Consider the following 19,345-nt stretch of genomic DNA (forward strand, 5'->3'; position numbering starts at 1 on the left):
ATATTTATTTCCAGTCCAATTAAAAGGCTGTTTAACACAATAACAAGAAATAATATCTGCAAGTACTCAAACAGAGGGATCCCAGTCCCTCCCTTAACTCATACCCAAATATAGGCTTACCATACTTCCACATGGGTGGGTACCTGGCAAAGTATATGGTACCTTGTTTAAGCCCTTGGGACTTAATTGACCCCATTAGTTGAAAAAGGTATAATTCTGTCCTCAAAATATTATCCATAAATGTATATGTGATAGCTAGTATCTACATAGAACTCTTAAGAGCTGCAAAGTATTTTGAATATATTATCAGATTTCACCTCACCCTAAAAGGTAGGTGTTATCATTATCTCCATTTTATAAATGAAAAAAATTATGTAGACACAAAAGTTAAGCAACTTGTCCAGCAACACATAACTTTCTAGCATCTGAATCTAGATTTCAAGTCAGGTCTACTGATTTAAATCTATCATTCTATCTGGTCTGCCACTTAGCTGCTTCTCTATAGACTTTTTTCTTTTTTTTTATCAGCAAAAATCTACCTTCTCTCCCATTCTTTCAACCAACTTAGAAAGAAATATGAAATTCTTAATACAAACATATAGAATCAAGGAAAACAAATTTCTGCACCAATCATGTCCAAATATATATAATACATGCATATTTATATTTATGTCTCACTCTGTCTTTTTGAGTCCTTCACTTTTATTTTAAGTGAGAGGTAGCATGTTTCACAATGAGTTTTTTGGAATTATAAGTGGTCTTTATTTCCTTAATCTTTCAAAGTTGTTTATCTTTTTAATATCATTTTATAAATTGTTCTCCTGGCTTTGCTCATTTCACTGTGCATCAATTCATATAAGTTCAGTTTCCTCCGTTACGATTGTTTTCATCATTTCCATGTAGCAAAATTATATTGTTTCACATTTATATACCATAACTTGTTGAGCTGTTTCCAGCTGATTGTTGGGTACTTTTCAACTTCCAGTTCTTTACTATCACAAAAAGCTGGTATAAATAGTTTTATACACCCTTAAATAGATTTTCCTAAAACTAATTTGTTCTTTATAATATACTCCCTCTTATCCCCCCTCTTCCTTGTCCCCTCTCCTTCCTATTTCCCTATTAAGTGAAATGTATTCATGTTGCCAAGGGCAGCTGGGTCAGACAGGGGATAGAATACTAGACCAGGAATCAGGAAGACTTATTTTCTGGAGAGTTCAAATCAGGTCTCAGGCACTGAGTAGCTGTGTGATTCTATGCAAATCATTAAATTCTGCCTCAATTTCTTAAACTGTAAAATGAGATAGAGAAGGAAATGACAAACCATTCCATTATATTTGTGAAGAAAATCTCAAATAAGGTCATGAAGAGTTTGATTCAGCTAAAAACAATTGAATAGCAAAATTTATATACCCAGCTGTGTGAATGTATGGGTATTTTTCCTCCTTTGACTACTTCAGATGAGAGTGAATTTCAAGTATCATCAGTTCCCTATCCACCTCTCTTCCTTATTTATATTAACTTCTGCTTACACAACCTGATTGTGTGAGTTAAATTTTCCTAACGTTCCTCTCCCTTTTGCTCTCTAGTATATTCCTCTTACCCATTTTTTCATTCTTCTTTTAAAATTTGTCAAATCTTAACAAAACCACTGCCAGTTCCACTTTCTTATTAAACTTCCCTAATATCTCCTAATGATAATATTGCTCTTAGGGCACTTATATACTCATATGAGAATGAGGGCATCATCTTCCCATAATAGAAAAGTAAACAGTTCATCTTTGCTTTGTCTTTTATGATCTCTTACTCGTGTTTACCTTTTACGTTTCTCTTAATTCCTTGTTTGTATTTCAAAATTTCTATGCAGCTCCATCTTTTCATCAGGAATGATTGGAAGTCCTCTAGTTTATTAAAAGTCTAGGTTTTTTCATTCTATAAGGTTATGGGTATTTTTGCTGGGTAAGATATTTTTGGTTGTAAGCTTATATCCTACAATATTATATTCCATCTAGAATCTGTGATCCAGAACTAGGTAAGGAGCTACAGAGCTGCTAGTTGGCACCTGTTCCTAACCCTACATTACTTTAGGCCTTTTTATGGTTGTTCTGGAGCTTCTTGTCTTCTCACATAGCTTCTCCTTACCCTGGAATGGTTATGTGCTACATACTTCTAGGCAGATCCCATCCCCATTATCTGCACACTAATTCTCTTTCTCCCTTTGACAACAATGAGATTGATAAAAGATTCATTGTGATTTTTTTTTCCTTAAATTTCCCAATCAGGATTTGGTCTAATATATTTTCTATACCTGTTAGAAGTTATGTGTAAGGAGCTAGCCATATTTCTTGCTGCTGTTCCATCATCTTGGTTTTGCCTTCATGTATATATTTTAAATGTTCTTCTTTATTTGTACTATCAGTATAATCTACTCATACATGTTGACTTATTTTACTCTTTTACTCTCTGAGAAGTGTTCTAGGTTCTATGGAAAACTAAGCTATTCCATTACATTAAGGTACCAACACATTCTTGTCCTATTTAGTAAAATGAAGGTAATTATACTTGTGCCACTTGCACATTGTTTATTGTAAAGAAAGTATTTTATAAAACTTAAAGAGCTATATAAATGAGTATCATTCCTATCATCAATACTTAATTTCATAATATTCATCCCTCTAGAAGATTCTCCCATTTTTTCCCTCCAATATTTTTCTCTCTAGCTTTTCTCCATTAGTAATGCCAACTTTTGCATTTCTTGCCTAGCTTTTTCTTAACTAAATAGATAGAAAAATAAGCCTTTTGGCAATTTTATTGTAGCAGCCTAATTGCATGATATGTGTCTATACCATAAAGACAAGTTTATTCAACTGGAAGACAAGTTAGAAACCTTCCTATTATGTATCCTATTAGTAAATCATTCCCTGCTGCAAAACATCAGGAAACTTTCTTTCCTGGAATATTAATCTGTCAGTATACTGTTTTCTCTGTTTTTTTTTTCTCTATTTTATCTATAGGAATATGGCCTTTCTATGTCTGGACTGACAGTTAGCTGAGAGGAATTAGCCCATTCTGTAATAGAGCTAATATAATTGAGATCTAATTTATGTGTCTCCTTTATTCCCCCTTTTGGTTCACCAGTGACCTGATATTGCCAGATTCATTTTGTGTGTGTTGTCTTTCCCCTATTAGGCTATAAGCTCCTTGAAAGTAGAGACTTGTGTTTCTTTTTTATTGTATCTTAAGTACTTAGTAATGTCTGGCACATGATAGACTCTTAAATTTTTTTTCTCTGATTGGCTGACCAACTGAAGGAAACTGAGAACCTAGTTTTCCAGAGAAGAGTGAGTTCAAAGTGAAGAATATGTATCCTGCCCATCTTTCTTTTTCTTTAAAGTATTATTTGTTGGCTTTGATTCAGTATACCTTCCTTTTATGGTCATAGCCAGCCTTGGGTTCCTGGAACGAAATATAAAATCATAGTATTTATGCATATTAACTTGTTTTATTATTATTTATTCCTAAAATGAAAAAACAATGGATTCTTAATTATTTTTTCTTTAGAATGTAATTAAAAGGCACTATGTCTGGCTTTGGTACAAAGTGCACAGATGCAGTTTTGCAACAAATGTGTCTTTGGCAGATTAGATTCTTCCTGTGAATGTTCTTTTTATTGCTACCATAAATATTCTATTGTCAAAACATGACTTACTGTTTATTAACAGCACTGACAGAAAGATTCCTATTAATGGCAACATTCTTATTTCCCAAAGACCCTGTCACTTTTAACTTTGCAACTGCAAGAAAATTTGTATATGGTAATTGCTTAAGATATTTCCTAGTTTATTGATTCTTTCCCCTATTAGCCAAATGAAGTTTGAATGGCATTGAGTGGCACTGAAAAGTCATCCAGTTTCCATGCTGTTTAGGCAACAAAGGGCTTTCAATTTATCAGCACTGCTTCTGCCCACATCAGCCTGTCAATCAATCAGTAAACCTTATTTATCAAGCAGTTACTGTAAACAAAACATTGTTGGGTGGAAAATTAGTATATGAACTGACTTCTAAGTATATAGTCTAGTGGATTAGACAAATTATAATACTAGAGATACCTACAAGAATAAAACCAATGTCATATCATATGTAACCTTTAACACTTCGAAAAAAGCATTTTCACATCTATTATTTCCTTTGAGCCCTAAAACAACCCTGTGTGTGAGCAGGGATTGTCATCCCCATTTTACAAATTGGAAAACTAAAGCTCCTAGAGGCTAAGAACTTATTTAAGGTCACTGAGCTGGTTGTGGGCAGAGCCAGAAAATAGAACCAAGGTCTACTAACTCCTGAGCACCTTACTTGTTAGATTGTAGGCTCTAGACAGGCAGAGAATGTTTAGCTTTTTTCTTTATGTCCCCAGCATTTAGTACAGTGCCTGGCATACAGTAAGCCCTTAACAAGTTATTGTTGATTTGCTATACCACTTTATACATGTCTGAAATATGAAATTAGAAACACCAATGTAATTATAGAGAGATATGAACATAGTTGTTCAATATTTGGGAAATATGGGAAAGAAGAGATTCTCCTAAAGGGAAATCGTTGTTTAGATACAAATTGTACTAGATATACTAGATATAGCCTGATTTCTGAGGCCGCCTTTAGGTCTGACATTGTGATTCTAGGAATATAGCTTTTGGGAATTTGGAAGAACTAGAAGAATAGACATTTTGGAGATGAATGGAACCAGGTAAACTGAGTCTGGAGAGTATCTTGAACCAACTTTGAAAGATGTAAAAGCGTATATATTATATTTACATTCCTTAACAGAGAAAGATAGGAAAACTATCACAAATAAAAGAAAGGGCTTAGGAATACATGGAAGATATATTTGCATACTAGATACATGCAAAAAAAAACTATAAATTGAAGTGTTTTAAAATATAAAAGCAAAATCCTGAGTTAGGATAAATTCAAGAGTTCATGATTAACCTACTTTTCAAGAATAACAGAATTATTGGTCAAAGATTCCTTTCTATTCTCTTTGTCTCCCCACCACCACCACCAATTCCTCTGCTTTTAGTGCTCAAAGCACGGTGTCCCTGAAACATCGAGCCACTTCATTACTAGGTGGTACGTCATATAAGAAGCTTTCTGATACCCATTCTGAACAGGATTTTCTTATAATGTTTCTGGCAGAACTCATTGCTTCTTGAGTAATTTTTTCCCCATTATGGCTCATTGATAATTATTTTATGATAAAATCACATTAAGTAAAAAGAAAATTTAAAGTAACATCCAAAATTTAAAAGAGGTCAGTTTTAATTTTCTCCCATCAAGACTTTAATTCTAAGAGAATTCTTATCTTAATTATAAAATTCATTCTTCTTTTTCATGACTAGAATTCTATATAAGATATGAAAAGTAATTGCACTGGTTAATAATGGATTATTATTCTGACAGTGAAAGACATTTCTATAATGTATGCTTTTTTAGGATTAATGTTTATCCTTCATATGGAAAAAATCAGTATTATAAATTGAATGTTGTTCTGGTTACACACTTCTAAAATTAAACTAAATTCTTGTCCCCTTCCCCCCCAAAAAAAAAATAAATCCTTGACTACTTATTACTTATATTCTTTTAAAAAAACTGGTGAAAATAGAGGCTGTGAAATTCATGCTTCAGAATCATACTGTAAGTCTTGTTCTCTCATCTGTGATTTCAGTGTTCTTCATAGTTTGGTAAAACATTTTAACTCTGGATGCCATTTTGTTTTTGTTAGAGTGAGCACTTTCCTTTTCTGGGTGTCAATGAAGACTACAATCTCAGTGACCTCAGATGTCGAACAACATTCTACACAGCTCTTACTCGCCTCCTCATGGTTGATCTAGGTAAGGTTACTAATGTCAACTTGATAATAAGGAAATAAGAGAGTTTGATTTGAATTTAGAAACCAAAGTGTCCATGAATAGAAGACTCAGCCATCCAGACTCTGCTACTTAGTTCCTGCTACTTAGTATTGACTTGAAGGAGCTTTTCTCTCTGAAAAAGGACAGACTTAGAACAGGTGATTTTTCAGCTCTCCAAGTTCACAATAAATATCTCTTGTTAGTTTTTGCCATCTTAGGCCATTTCTAGGAGCTCTTGAAATTTGGGGCTTCCATTTACTAATATCAATTCCAGAAGATCTTTGAAAGGCAGCTTAAGCTTATCCCATCCAAGAGTCCTTTCATTGATTATCTCTCACCTGAACATGTATAACCAGGACTTTGGAATGATAAAGTGATAGATGGGGAGAAAACCAAAATTCAGAATGCTTTCTTTCTCCCAAAAGTAGCAGCCAGGTTATTGTCTCTTCAGTGTTCTCCCAGGAAGCATTATGACCTGTATGTTAACTTTTGCTGAATTAGAGGAGGAGGTCAGTGAATGTGTCATTTGTAGCTAAGAATCTCAGAATTGTAGAGCCTGAAGAACCTAAAGATCATGTAATTCAGAGCCCTCATTTGTCAGACATAGAATCACTCCCAGAGTTAGGAGAAGTTGGCTCTTAAGACTCCAGGGTTGGGAACAGAATCTGAGGTCTTGGAATTCAGTCTAGGGCACTTTTGACAGCAGGGTGGCACAGTGGTCAGAGCAGTTGTCCTGGAGTCAGGAGAACCCAAATTCAAATGTGGCTTCAAATCCTTATTGGCTGTTTGACCTGGGCAAGTCACTTAACCACTGTTGGCATCAGTTCGTCATCTGTAAAATGAATTGATGAAGAAAATGGTAAAGCACTCTGTCTACCAAGAAAACTACGAAAGCTGCTTCTGTTAAATTGCAATGCAGATGATGGGAATTAATGCTTCCTTTTCATGGTGATGTATTGATTCATCATCTATCAACTTAAATATGAAATTTTTAATGTGATAATACTAAAAGAAAGAATGATGAACAACTTTGTGCTATACAGATAAAGGCATTGTTCCTACTTGTAAGGGAAACATGACAGTCACTCATATAAATAACTGTGTTTCTGCATCGGAAGCATTTCACTGTGATTCAGTAGAATAAATTATAAGAAAGATAAACTGCAGAAAGTTTAGAGAAAAGCATCCAGAATGATTAAGAAGCTGAATGGGATTGATTTCTAAAGAAAGATTAAAAGAAGTATGTATGTATGTATAACTTGGCTAAGTGACAACTAAGGCTGGAGGCAAAGAGAACCGTCTATAAATATTTGAAGAGTGTAAACCAGGCATGCAAAACCTGATCATCTGGTCCCCCTTGGCAACAGAACATCTGACTGACTGACAGTTTGGCACCCCCCCACTGGCCTCAATTCCAGGCTTCTGGGGGGTGGGGTATCCAGGGAGCAGATATTCTTTGTCATTCATCTTCATCTTCATTACCAGAAATATGCACAAGTGTTATGGGAAGGGCAGAGCTAGATCCTCTCTTGGTTACCAAGAATCATAAGATGGTCCCTTCCCACACAAAGCTTACATTGTAATAGAAAGAACATCTTACTTTGGTCTCTACCTTTTTGAATAGCACCTTTTTGTTTTCATCTCAAACATCTTATTCCTCAAAACACTTGGAAGAGTAGGATTTTGAAGTGAAAAAGGATCTCATAGATCATCTAATCCAACTTCTTCATTTTCTATAGAAATAAAATTAGACCTATAAAGGTCAAATGGCTTCTCAACTTCTCTGGGGTTATACAACAGTAAGAGAGGCAGAGGGCAGATTCAGAGGGCAATTTCAAGCAGAGGCTTTCTGACTCCAAATCCAGATCTCTTTCCACTATACTAGAGATAAAAGGTCTAGGTTTGAGTTTTTGCTGCTTGAGTTTGGGCAAGTCACTTCAACTTTGTTTTGCTTAAATTTCCTTGCCTAGAAAATGGGAATAATTCATATCCTCTACCTATCTCACAGAACTATTTTAAGACTCAAATGGAAAAATGTATAAGTTTATAAACAATAAAGTGCAATCCAAAAATAAGGTGCTAATGTATTCATGCTTACTTTTATAAATATGAAATTGCATTATTGATTCCTAATGGATATTGTCAGGATTTCTCCCTTTTTCATTATATATTCATTATGTTGTTCAGAAGAATCACAGAACCTAGTCAAGTGGTACATAATCATACCATAATTGTGGCTCATGGAACCAGCATACACCTTTGGCTATTGGCCTCCCGAAGAAGGAATAAATACTGAATTCTTTCTATAAGTTATTTTAAGTATTCAACTATTTGTTGCTCTTAACTCTGTGCAAAATATATTGTTTTGTGAAATCCTGTTAAACACAATTTTTTTTTGAAAATTTGTCTCATCTACTAAACTGAATGTAACAGTACTCTCTACTAAGCAAAGCAATATGACTTTATAGTTTTATTTAAATAATAATAGTAAATAAATAGTAAATAAGAAAGAAAGAACCTTATCTATTCTTTTAAATAACCCTCTTGATTGGAAACTTCATATTCAGGATGAGTAACTGTATGGAACGGGACAAGTTAAAGTATCAGAATGTTCACTGAGTGAGTAGATAGCAAAAAGCCTTCATAAATTTTAAGAAAAAAATAGGTAATCTTTTCATATAACTGATTTACTTTTGCAGAAGCAGCTCAAAATAATTGTTGCCTTACCCATTAATTAGCTATGGATAGTCTTGTTGGATTAAAATGAAAAACAAGTTTTAATTTAATTTGGAAAAAATAGATTGAGGTTATATTTCTGATGAAAATGGGCTTTTTTGGCAATAAATAATTGTACTACTTTATCAAATTAGTCCTTGGCTAGACAGAAAGAATTACCCACTTGTGAAAAGAACAGAACCATCAACACTCTTGCTACCATGTGTCATCAAAATATTTTCCCTTTTCAAAATGTGGAAAATATGTCTGTATTTTCAACAGTTTCCATTTTTCTTTCTTTTCTGTATTTTTAAGAAATTGTTCAAATAGAAAGCCAAAAACTGTCTCTGGAGGCTCCGTGTATACAAACTAAGCAGGGCAACTAACCTCATAGACAGATCCATGCACCCTTCCAAGAATCATTTCAGGTTCCCTAGATTGTTTTTAAATTAACTTTGTCAAACTAATAAACTAAAGGAAAGATAGTATTGCCCAAGCCAGTCAATGAAGAATCTCTAGGGTGCCATTCAGTATAAAACCCTTCAATGTGATAGAAACATTTTTTTTAGTTTAATATGAACAAGGGTGAATTGAGTTGGCAAAGGAAAAAAAATGAAAAATAGCTACAAGGAGGCTCATCTTCCTTATGGAGAACCTAATAGTACTGATTATGAATTGAGGTTTTACTAGTTGTGAATTTAGTATTGATTGATACCATTAACTTTTCATCACTTGGAGATTATGTGATTGCTCTTTGAGTCAGAGTGATCACAAAGTGAGCATATGTTTAGAAATGGTAGGACTAATGTTATCCACAGAAAATAAAATTCTGTGCTATTGATAATTTTGGAAAGAGACAAAACAGTAGTATTTCTTAAAAAAAAAAAAAATTACATTCTTAGAGTGGCTAGTGGTATTTCTACCTTTGTGTTTTAGTAAAGTTTTTTGGGTGTTTTTGGTTTTTTTGTTTGTTTGTTTTTGTTTTTGTTTTTGTCACACATACATACATACACACACACACACACACAATTGATATTTGATATTCTTCCTATTTTACATTTACAGAATCACACAGAAGACTAAGTGACCTTAACATAAAGGAAAGTAGAAATTAGAAAGTGAAGAAAATAGGGGAAAGTTTCCATTTTAAATTACTTCTTATCTTTCTTTTGTACCAATATTTTTCTGTATTATTCTTTCTCTTCTCGTCATTGTAGAAGAAATTTTGTTCTATGTTTTTTCATTAATTCATTTTCTGGTCAGGATGGAGAGGGAAAAAAACCACACTTTCAAGACTATGAAGTTATAGAAATTCCTGATTACTGCTTAACAACCATAAGTATACCACAATCATACTTTTAAATGTACAAATATTACATACGAGTCCAGTATAAATGGGGATTTCATTTTATGACAACTAGTGCCCAAAAGTGCCCTAAATAATTTTGCCTTTATTTTACTCCCATGAATAAAAGATAAAGAAACTTCTGGATTGCCAGACTCTATCCCTACAAAACTAAATGAACAAGAATCCTGGTCAACAACAATAAATGAAATTGATAGGTATGAAGACTTAATATGGACATTTTACCTATGTCCATCAGTTGGCTGAGGCTATCTGCACAATAAACATTGTAAGGGGAAAGAGGTAGAGAAACAGCTGGAGATACTTAATATCTATAATGAGATAATTAAGACTAATTAGCTGGCCCTGTAGGCATAAGATAGCCCATTAAGTTGAGATCCAGATTTAATAACTTACCTGATTTTAAAGGTAAAGAGCTCACTATGCTCAAGGGAATAAGAAACTAAAGATGGCACTTTAAAACAAGGCCTTTGAAAAGGGGGTAAGGAACAAAGTATACATCAACACTTTTCTCCTAAAAATTGAAACTAACAATTTTGGTTCCTTAGATTTTAGTTAAATGCAATATATAAGTTTCTCAGGAGAGAATTTAGAATATTATTCACATCTGCAAAATGGGTATAAAAACAAAGTTTGTAATGATTATATCAAATTGCAATTCTTTCCCTGCCCCACCTTTCTAGCAGTTAGCAAATCCACGATTTAAATAGTATAAACATAGGTTTTCATTGCTCTTTTAACCCAGCCTTCACACCCAACCATTTTGTTGTCACAGATTCTTCTGATAGTCTGGTGAAGCCCCAGACACCCTCCTCAAAATAATGTTTTAAATATACAAAATATAGTATGGAGGATTACAAAGGAAGCCAATTATATCATAATTGTCGATTTTTTTACATTCACAGACCCCAACAACACCTGCTTTAAGTATTGTCATATGCTAAAGTATGTCCTCAGTTTCATATGATAGTGATGATAGAAATAATATCAATTTACATTTACATATTCAGTTTTTCAAAGTTTTTTCTACAACATTTTGCAATAAGAAATGTAAGTATTATCCTTGTCTCATTTATTCTTTAAGATTTTATTCATGCTTTTCTTAAAATCAGCATCACTTCCCACTGAATAATTGGGATAGCTAGAATTTGAAACCAAATCTTTGAATTTCAGTTCCTATATTCTTTTCTCCACTGTGATATGGGGATATGTGAAAATATCCCTTCAAGAAATTTCTGCTTTCTGTTGTCCAGTCATTTCATTCATGTGTGACTCTTTGTGACCCCATTTTGGGTTTTCTTAGCAGAGATATTGGAGTGATTTGTCATTTCTTTCTGAAGCTTACTTTACAGATGAGGAAACTGAGGCAAACAGGGTTAAGTGACTTACTGAACATCACACAGCAAGTAAGTGTATGAGACTGGATTTAGACTCATGAAGATGAGTCTTTTTAATTCCAAGGCCAGTGTACTATCCACTATGCCACGTAGGTATCTTTCTGCCTTCTATACGTTACATTTAGAAATCTTTGTACTGACCAGTTCTCTAGTTGCACCTTCATAAATGAGCAAATTTTTATTAAATATCTATTTGTGTGCAAGGCAATGTCATAATGGACAATACAGTGTTCTGTACTGCCCTTAACTCTCTAATCTATTATGATTATACATAACCCAGAACCATCATGCTTTCACTCAAGTTTTTTCAAGGCCACCTAGAGCCATCATTTGAATGTGCCAAACATCTTTGATGGATGCTGAAATGAAAGTTATGAAATACTGAGGATGATCCTGGATTAAATACTTGTTACTCAGATTTCTATCAGCCAGAGTTTTAAAATGGCCAATCTAATTAGAGGACCCAGAATGATAAATCACCTAGATCTAAACTCAAAAACATTCTTTTCCCTCAAATGAAAAATTTTTTGAACCAAAGAATGAAAATTTGTTCCTTCTAGTAGAGTTGAAGATAATAATTGCCTCTCATACAGCATTGAAAGTTTACAAAGCATTTTATACACATTATTTGATACTTTTAACAACTCTGTGACAGGTACTACAGCTACTAAATTACCCCCATCTTGTGAAAGAAGAATACTAAACTGAAAGAAATTAAGTGATCAGCCCAAAGTCATACAAAGTAGTAAGAATCGGAGAACAAACTCAAACCCAGGTCTCTTCTGATCTAAAGATCAGTCCTCCTTACCTTCCATTGAACTGCCTTACGAATGGCTTAGGAATGTTAGCCACCATTCCTAAGGACACATGTAGTGCTCCTTCCATATAGCCAAGGACCCTGAACAGACCATCAGCTCTACTCAGTACCTTTTCTGTTTTCTCATAATACTACCTTACTCCAGCTTACCTCTTCTACTTCACCAAAATGGCCAACAATCTTCCTAAACAAATCCCTAATGATTTTTTTCATTCAATTCAAACAAACACATTTTTTTACTTCATTCTATGATTATGATGTCTTAAGCAAAATTCCCTAGCTTTATTAGAAGGTAGTGCCAAAAGTGCTAGTTCTAGCGACCATAACAGGATCATCTCATTTTATTTTAAGATGCTTGGAGGCCTTGATATATCTAATGGTAATAATTTGTATATATCACTATTCATACTCTTTTCCCAGTGACTAGGGGCATTTTTAAGTCGCATTACTTTTTACTTACTCTAGAATTACTGGAGGAATTCATTTAGAAGCAAAAATCTAACAACTGAGGCAAATCGAGATCTCTTTCCCTCGGACTTAGGAATAGCAACTATTAATATCTGAGAATAAAAGGAAACATAATATTCTAAACTAATTTTATCTTAAAGATGAAAAGTAGATCTATTTCTTACCTCGAACAGAGGGGAGAGGGAACCACAAGCTATTATAGAAATTGACCTCTAGTTTTGTTACAATCAACAACTACATTCTAAAGCAGTGGTGTCTAACTCAAATAAAAATGGATCACGTGCCTGTCACGTGTTTACATAGAAAGTCACAAATTATGTTTTTATTATGTATTTATTTTGTTAAAACATTTCCCAATTACATTTTAATCAGGTTCTAAAGAATTTGAAAGTTTGTGATAGATGAGTTTGGTACCTTTCTTCTAAAATAATATTATTCAGACATGAATGCAAGTAGAACATTGTGTTTTTGAAAAGGCATACTCTGTCCCCAGTGAATAGTCAGTCAGCAAGTACTTATTGAGCATCTGTTTTAACTATATTGGGCAGTGAATAGATATAATTCAGGATATCTGCCCTGTAGGAATTTAGGGGCTTTGGGGGAAAACAAGTCAAATACACATGAAACAAGGTAATAAATAATAAATTGTCAATTTTTGTGACATGTAATATATTCACCTTTGTATTGTAGATACTTATATACATGTGTTTTATCTCCCCTACTAGATTGTAGCATGTCTTTCACATAGAATGCTCATTTACTGCTTCTTGAATTTTAATTCCCCCCAAATAGAATTTGGCTAAATTGAAAACAATACACAATTTAAAATGATTTAGCAATAAGGAGTCTATATATTTAAAGTGCTTTTAATCCTAATTATTTCCAAAAATCTTTTTAAAGTTACTCTCTATGCACTGAAATTGGAGCTGGAGAAGGAAGGAGTTATTTTGCACATTGTATTTGTGTGTGTGTGTGTGTGTGTGTGTGTGTGTGTGTGTGTGTGTGTGTGTCATGCATATTATGAATATATCACTTTCTGTGATTGAGAGAAGAAATAGAACTATCCAAATATATTTGTGTTTAGTTCAATAAGCACTTAAGAGCCTACTTTGTGCAGGGAATATAAAAATAACAAAGTTATGGTACTTTTCCTAATGTTTACACAGCCTATTGAGGGGGAAGGGAAGTAGACATGTATATAAATAAATATAATACAAAGAGGATGTTGTGATGGAGACAAGTAGAGAGAATGCTTTTAGCAGGAAGACTCAAGAAAGATTTGTGAAGATGATAGCTAGGCTGGATCTTGAAGGAAAGGTTCTGAAAAGTACACACAATGAGGGAATTCTTTCTAAATATGGGGCATGGTCTACACAAATACAAAGAAAAAGGAGATGACATGTTGAGTCCATAGAAGCATTCTTAGCCAACCTTGGTTAAATATAGAGTACATGAGTGTAGTAATGACATAAAGCTGGAAAAGAGAGATTAGAAATAGATTACAGCAGCTTTAAATGCCAGGCTGAGGAGGTTTTTGATATTCTTTAAGCAGAGGGAAGCCACTGAAAATTTTTCATCAGGGTATCAAATCTATTCTTAAGATGATTATTTTGTCAGCTATGGGCAGAAGGTTGGCTTGGAGAAGGAAGAGCCTGGAAATGGGAAGATCACTTAAGAAGTTATCCAGGTGAGAAGTGATGAGAAGACCTAAACTAGGCTCAAAACAGTGTGAATGGAAAGAAAGGGAAAAATGTGAGATATTGCAAAGATAGAATCTGTAGGATTTGGCCACTGCTTAATGTGGAAGATGATATAGGTAAGAGTTTAAAATCCATGTTTCTGCCATAATGGTGTTTCATCAACAGGAAAATAGGAAGAAGCAGGTTTAGAGAAGTTGATGAGTTCATTTGGGGGCGAATTGAAAGACAGGACTAGAAGTCAGGGGAGAGGTTAGAATTAATTATATGTATTTGGCATTCATCTGTGAATGTGTATACCCAGAGTCTAGCATGGTGTTTAACTGATGAGGATAAATTACTAGACTTACAATTTTATTGATATCTGGTACTTTCCAATTAAGGAAACTCCCATTGCCACTGCAGGTCAGCATCCTTTCTACAACTCATAGTCTTAGAGAGTGACCTGGAGCACTAATAGAAAATAGCCAGTTTGTGACAAGAGTGGGATTTGAACCCAGGTCTTCCTAACTTCAAGACCAAATCTAGCCACTATCCAACACTGACTTTATGTACTTAATGCACATATGTACTCTATGTACCTTGTTGTTTGATAAAGTGACAATCTTGGAAATTAATGTTATCACCAAGGGAGAGAGTATAAAGAGGGAAAAGAAGAAGACTCCAAAGAAGTCCCTGGAGATGAAATGATTGAAATGTACTAGAGCATTTAAAATTCACTCACAATATATATTACATTGTTGATGGTGCTTCTCCCCCCCCCCCACCTCCCAGAAAATTTATCTTGTATTTACATATTTATTTTGTGTGTGTTTGGATATGTTGTCTCTTTCCATAGGGTGCAAACTTCTTGAGGGAAATGTACTGCTTTGTGCCTAGGTGCACATATGTGTGTGTCAGTGACCTCACATAGTGCCTTGCACATTATAATCACAATAAATACTTGTTGATTGCATACAAAAGAGTGGAGACTGAGTGATAGACACCAGCATACATAATTAGTTGCTGTTTCTTCCTGTCTTCTATGATGCCATTTCTCATAGTACTTAAGGAGGAAGGCTATGTTTCTTCATAGTTAAATGCTTCTCTTTCCTTTAATGAATATAGTGATCAACTATTATCTTCTTATTTCTGTAACATAGAACTCTTACTTTATACCGAGATATCCTTTTTTAAAAATGATTCTTCATTGAGTTACTAGTTAAGCCCCTGCTTAGATCACATGTTTTTAGTTTATGTGCTATAGGTTTCCTAAAGAAAGACATTTTATTTTTCACTTCTCCAGATTATGAAAAGGATTTTAAAAATCATTTTTGGAAATGTGTATCAAAAAGTCTATGATTTCAGTGGCTCATTTGTAGTTTTTAAAATGTGTTCTATAATTTAGAAAAGGTTTGAGTGCATATTAATGTATTAGTCCGTTTCAGTCATTATTATGACAATTATGAATCTAAAATTGCATTGTATGTTGCTATTAGTTAACAGATGGCACATGTAGTAGGATTTAGAGACTGGGAAGAAGAGAGCTAGAGAGTAAAGGAGAGCAGGGAGTGGGAGAGAAGAAAAAAAAAAAAAAAAAAAAAGAAGAAGGCCTCTGAAGCAGGGAGTCTTCACTGGGGAAATCTTTATTTAATTTTTAATATCATGTATTTTACTTTACGCATTTAAAAACATTCCGAGAAGTTGTCAATAGGTCTTATTAGACTGCTTGAAGGTCTCTGCTCCAAGCTGTTTGCCTCCAAAAGTCTACAGGTCTACAAATGACTTGTCCTTATTCATACTGGTAGTTAGTAATAGATCCAGAATATGAAATCAAATTCTAGACCTTCAATTTATGCCCTACCCATCAGAGACCAAGTTGCTATCATAAAGCCAAGAGAGAATTACATAATGAATAAAGCATTCGGTTTCATCCTCAGCAAGTCAATAAAAATATGAATCCCTTTTCCTTCACACCTCTCAACAACTTTATGCTACAAGTTGTGTGGAAGTAGTTTAGAGCAAGAAGTGTGATATCATGGAAAGAAAACTCAACAAGGAATTATGGAACTTGGCTCCAGTCCCATTTTAGTCACTAGTTATCATCTAACCTAGGGCAAGACACTTAGCCTTTCTTAAATTAGGGACAGTAATATTTAGCCAACCTGAAATCAAAGGGACTTTGAAAGGTTCAGGTTAGAATGTATGTTCAGATTAGAATATGTGTGTGTATATGTATATACATATATGTATGTGTGTGTATATATAGATATATCTATCAAGTTGCTTTAAATGATACTGTGCAACTGATACATTGTTGGTGGAGTTGTGAAAGAATCCAGCCATTCTGGAGAGCAATTTGGAACTATGCCCAAAAAGTTGTCAAACTGTGCATACCCTTTGACCCAGCATTGCTGTTATTGGGATTATATCCCAAAGAAACACTAAAGAGTGGAAAGGGACCTGTATGTGCCAAAATGTTTGTGGCAGCTCTTTTTGTTGTAGCTAGAAACTGGAAGTTGAATGGATGTCCATCAATTGGAGAATGGTTGGGTAAATTGTGGTATATGAAGGTTATGGAATATTATTGCTCTGTAAGAAATGACCAGCAGGAGGAATACAGAGAGGTTTGGAGAGACTTAAATCAACTGTTCCTGAGTGAAATGAGCAGAACCAGGGGATCACTGTACACTTCAACAACAATACTGTATGAGGATGTATTCTGATGGAAGTGGAAATCTTCAACATAAAGAAGATCCAACTCACTTCCAGTTGATCAATGATGGACGGAAATAACTATACCCAGAGAAGGAACACTGGGAAGCGAATGTAAATTGTTAGCACTACTGTCTATCTACCCAGGTTACTTATACCTTCGGAAGCTAATGATTAATGTGCAACAAGAAAATGGTATTTACACACATATATTGTATCTAGGTTATATTGTAATACATGTAAAATGCATGGGATTACCTGCCATGGGGGGAGGGAGTGGAGGGAGGGAGGGGATAATTTGGAAAAATGAATAAAAAATAAATAAATAAAATTATGATTTAAACCAAAAAAAAATGATACTGTGCAAAATATTTTATATAGGATGCTACTTTGTTAGATCCATAAACATTTTTGCATTCACTTTTAAAGTAAGTAAATTGAAAATATCTCCAGACCACATGCTTACTCTTGGAGGTAATGTTCAAGCGTTACTTTCTTCCCTTGCTTTCCTTATGCAAAGAAAAAATGCCTCAATCAAGTCTCCCATGTAGCTGTGGTGAATTCTTTTAAAAGCTGAGCCCATTGAGGATCCTGGTCTGTTTGATAAAGAAAGCTTTCTTGCCCATTTATTTTTTAATTAATTAAAAGAACCACAAATAAAAGCGAATAATAACTTGCCCAAACAGTCTGGGCACCTGCGTCTGAGAACCCTTCAGGGGCTTGGCACCTAAAGAAAAGCCACTCTTAGTTGTTTTGAGAAAAAGAGAGATCAGATCGTGTCCCAAAGGCTTTAGAAGTATCTTCCCTCAGGGCCTTTGAAAGGCTTCAGGGGCTCCACTGCCTGAGGCAGGAATCTGCTTGAACAAATAGTGAATCAGGAAAAAAAAAAAAACTGCTATTAAGTAGTTTTACTATTTCATTTCCTCTGAAAGAAAAAGGAAAAACTTCAGACTGCAAATTGAACTAAAGATTGTAGATATGTAAGGCATGTAGGCTGGGCCTGTAAGTAAATGTCTAATGACCTTTTGTGTTATTCTTACACAGATTCCTCGGGATAGACAGTGCACTTGCTGCCTGGGTTGATGTACTCAACATGTTTCTCAAACTACCGTGACTCTTTTGTTTCTCTGTTAGGTGAAGATGAGGATGAATTTGAGAATTTCATGCTCCCTCTCACAGTTTCATTTGAAACAGTAGCTCAAATATTCAACAACGACTTTAAACAGGAAGAAACAAAGGTGAGATTGTTTAAGCAAATGTGAAAATGAATAAGATTTTGATCCAGAAGTTAGTTTTTGAATACATGAGTTCATTTTGTGCCCAGCTGTACCTATTATGACAATTGCACATGCTAGTGAGTGATATTTTTCATCTAAATGCATATCATGACATCTCACATGAAAGCTACTTTGATTAAGGCCAGAGAATGGTTTCAGTCAGTTTATGATCAGATGGCTCAAATTTCCCTCTTGTGACATTTTGGCTTCTTTTTTTTTTTAAACTAGATTATTTCTTTGGTACATTTTCTTCCATTGCTCAAGGCCCCTTCCTCATTTGATCTTTTAATATATTTATTTGGAGGGACACAAAATAATATGCTTGCTAAAATACGGCATCCCTAAAGTTTTTTTTGTTTTTTTTTTAACAAGAATTTATATAAATCAAGACTTTATTAAATGGCTAGGCATATATGTATAAATAGGAGCTGGTCTTGAAGTATTGCATTCTTAAACTGAACAAAGTGATTAGGATAACTGATAGCTAAATAAGGTTTTTATGTGCCTGTGGGAGCCATATTAGGATTGATTTGACAAGTCAGTTCAGCTGTGGCAACAGTCATACTATCTAAGACAACATTATGTTTTATTAGTAAAATCCTTAAGTGTAGCAAGCTGCATCAAAATAGAAGCATATTTTAAGAAAAGGAAGAGTTTCTAATAGAAATCACATCCTTTGAAATGATAATGTATTCGAGCTGCATTATATAGATTGCCTCTGATTGTTATTTTTAAATGGCCAATAAATGTACTCCAGAGAATGTGGGCACCTTTGAAGATGAAGATGGAGTCACATTTTATTATTATTTTGAAATATATGAGAAACATTAACAGTTACTTCGCACAGCTTCATTCCTCTTCACCACTTCAACACAAAATTTAGCTGTAAACAGACAATAGAAATAATGGACCATTGACACTTATCTTTAAGATGCTCCTTCTTCCACAGAAGATTTAATAAAATTATTGTGTCTGTTTGAAATCCTTTGAAATTTATGTCTAGCAATT

The 19,345-nt window shown here is 34.1% G+C and overlaps 1 protein-coding gene across 1 annotated transcript in view; it reads left to right on the forward strand.

Moving 5' to 3' along the window:
• RANBP17 (RAN binding protein 17) overlaps positions 1-19,345 on the forward strand; it is a 328,697-nt gene that overhangs the window by 236,818 nt on the left and 72,534 nt on the right. Inside the window, exons 17-19 of the mRNA XM_074292053.1 lie at positions 5,628-5,691; positions 5,780-5,888; positions 18,195-18,298. Coding sequence (XP_074148154.1) covers positions 5,628-5,691; positions 5,780-5,888; positions 18,195-18,298 — 277 coding nt within the window. The remainder of the gene's footprint in view (positions 1-5,627; positions 5,692-5,779; positions 5,889-18,194; positions 18,299-19,345) is intronic.

Source organism: Sminthopsis crassicaudata, chromosome 2 (assembly GCF_048593235.1).
Source record: "Sminthopsis crassicaudata isolate SCR6 chromosome 2, ASM4859323v1, whole genome shotgun sequence".
Lineage (NCBI taxonomy): Eukaryota > Metazoa > Chordata > Mammalia > Dasyuromorphia > Dasyuridae > Sminthopsis > Sminthopsis crassicaudata.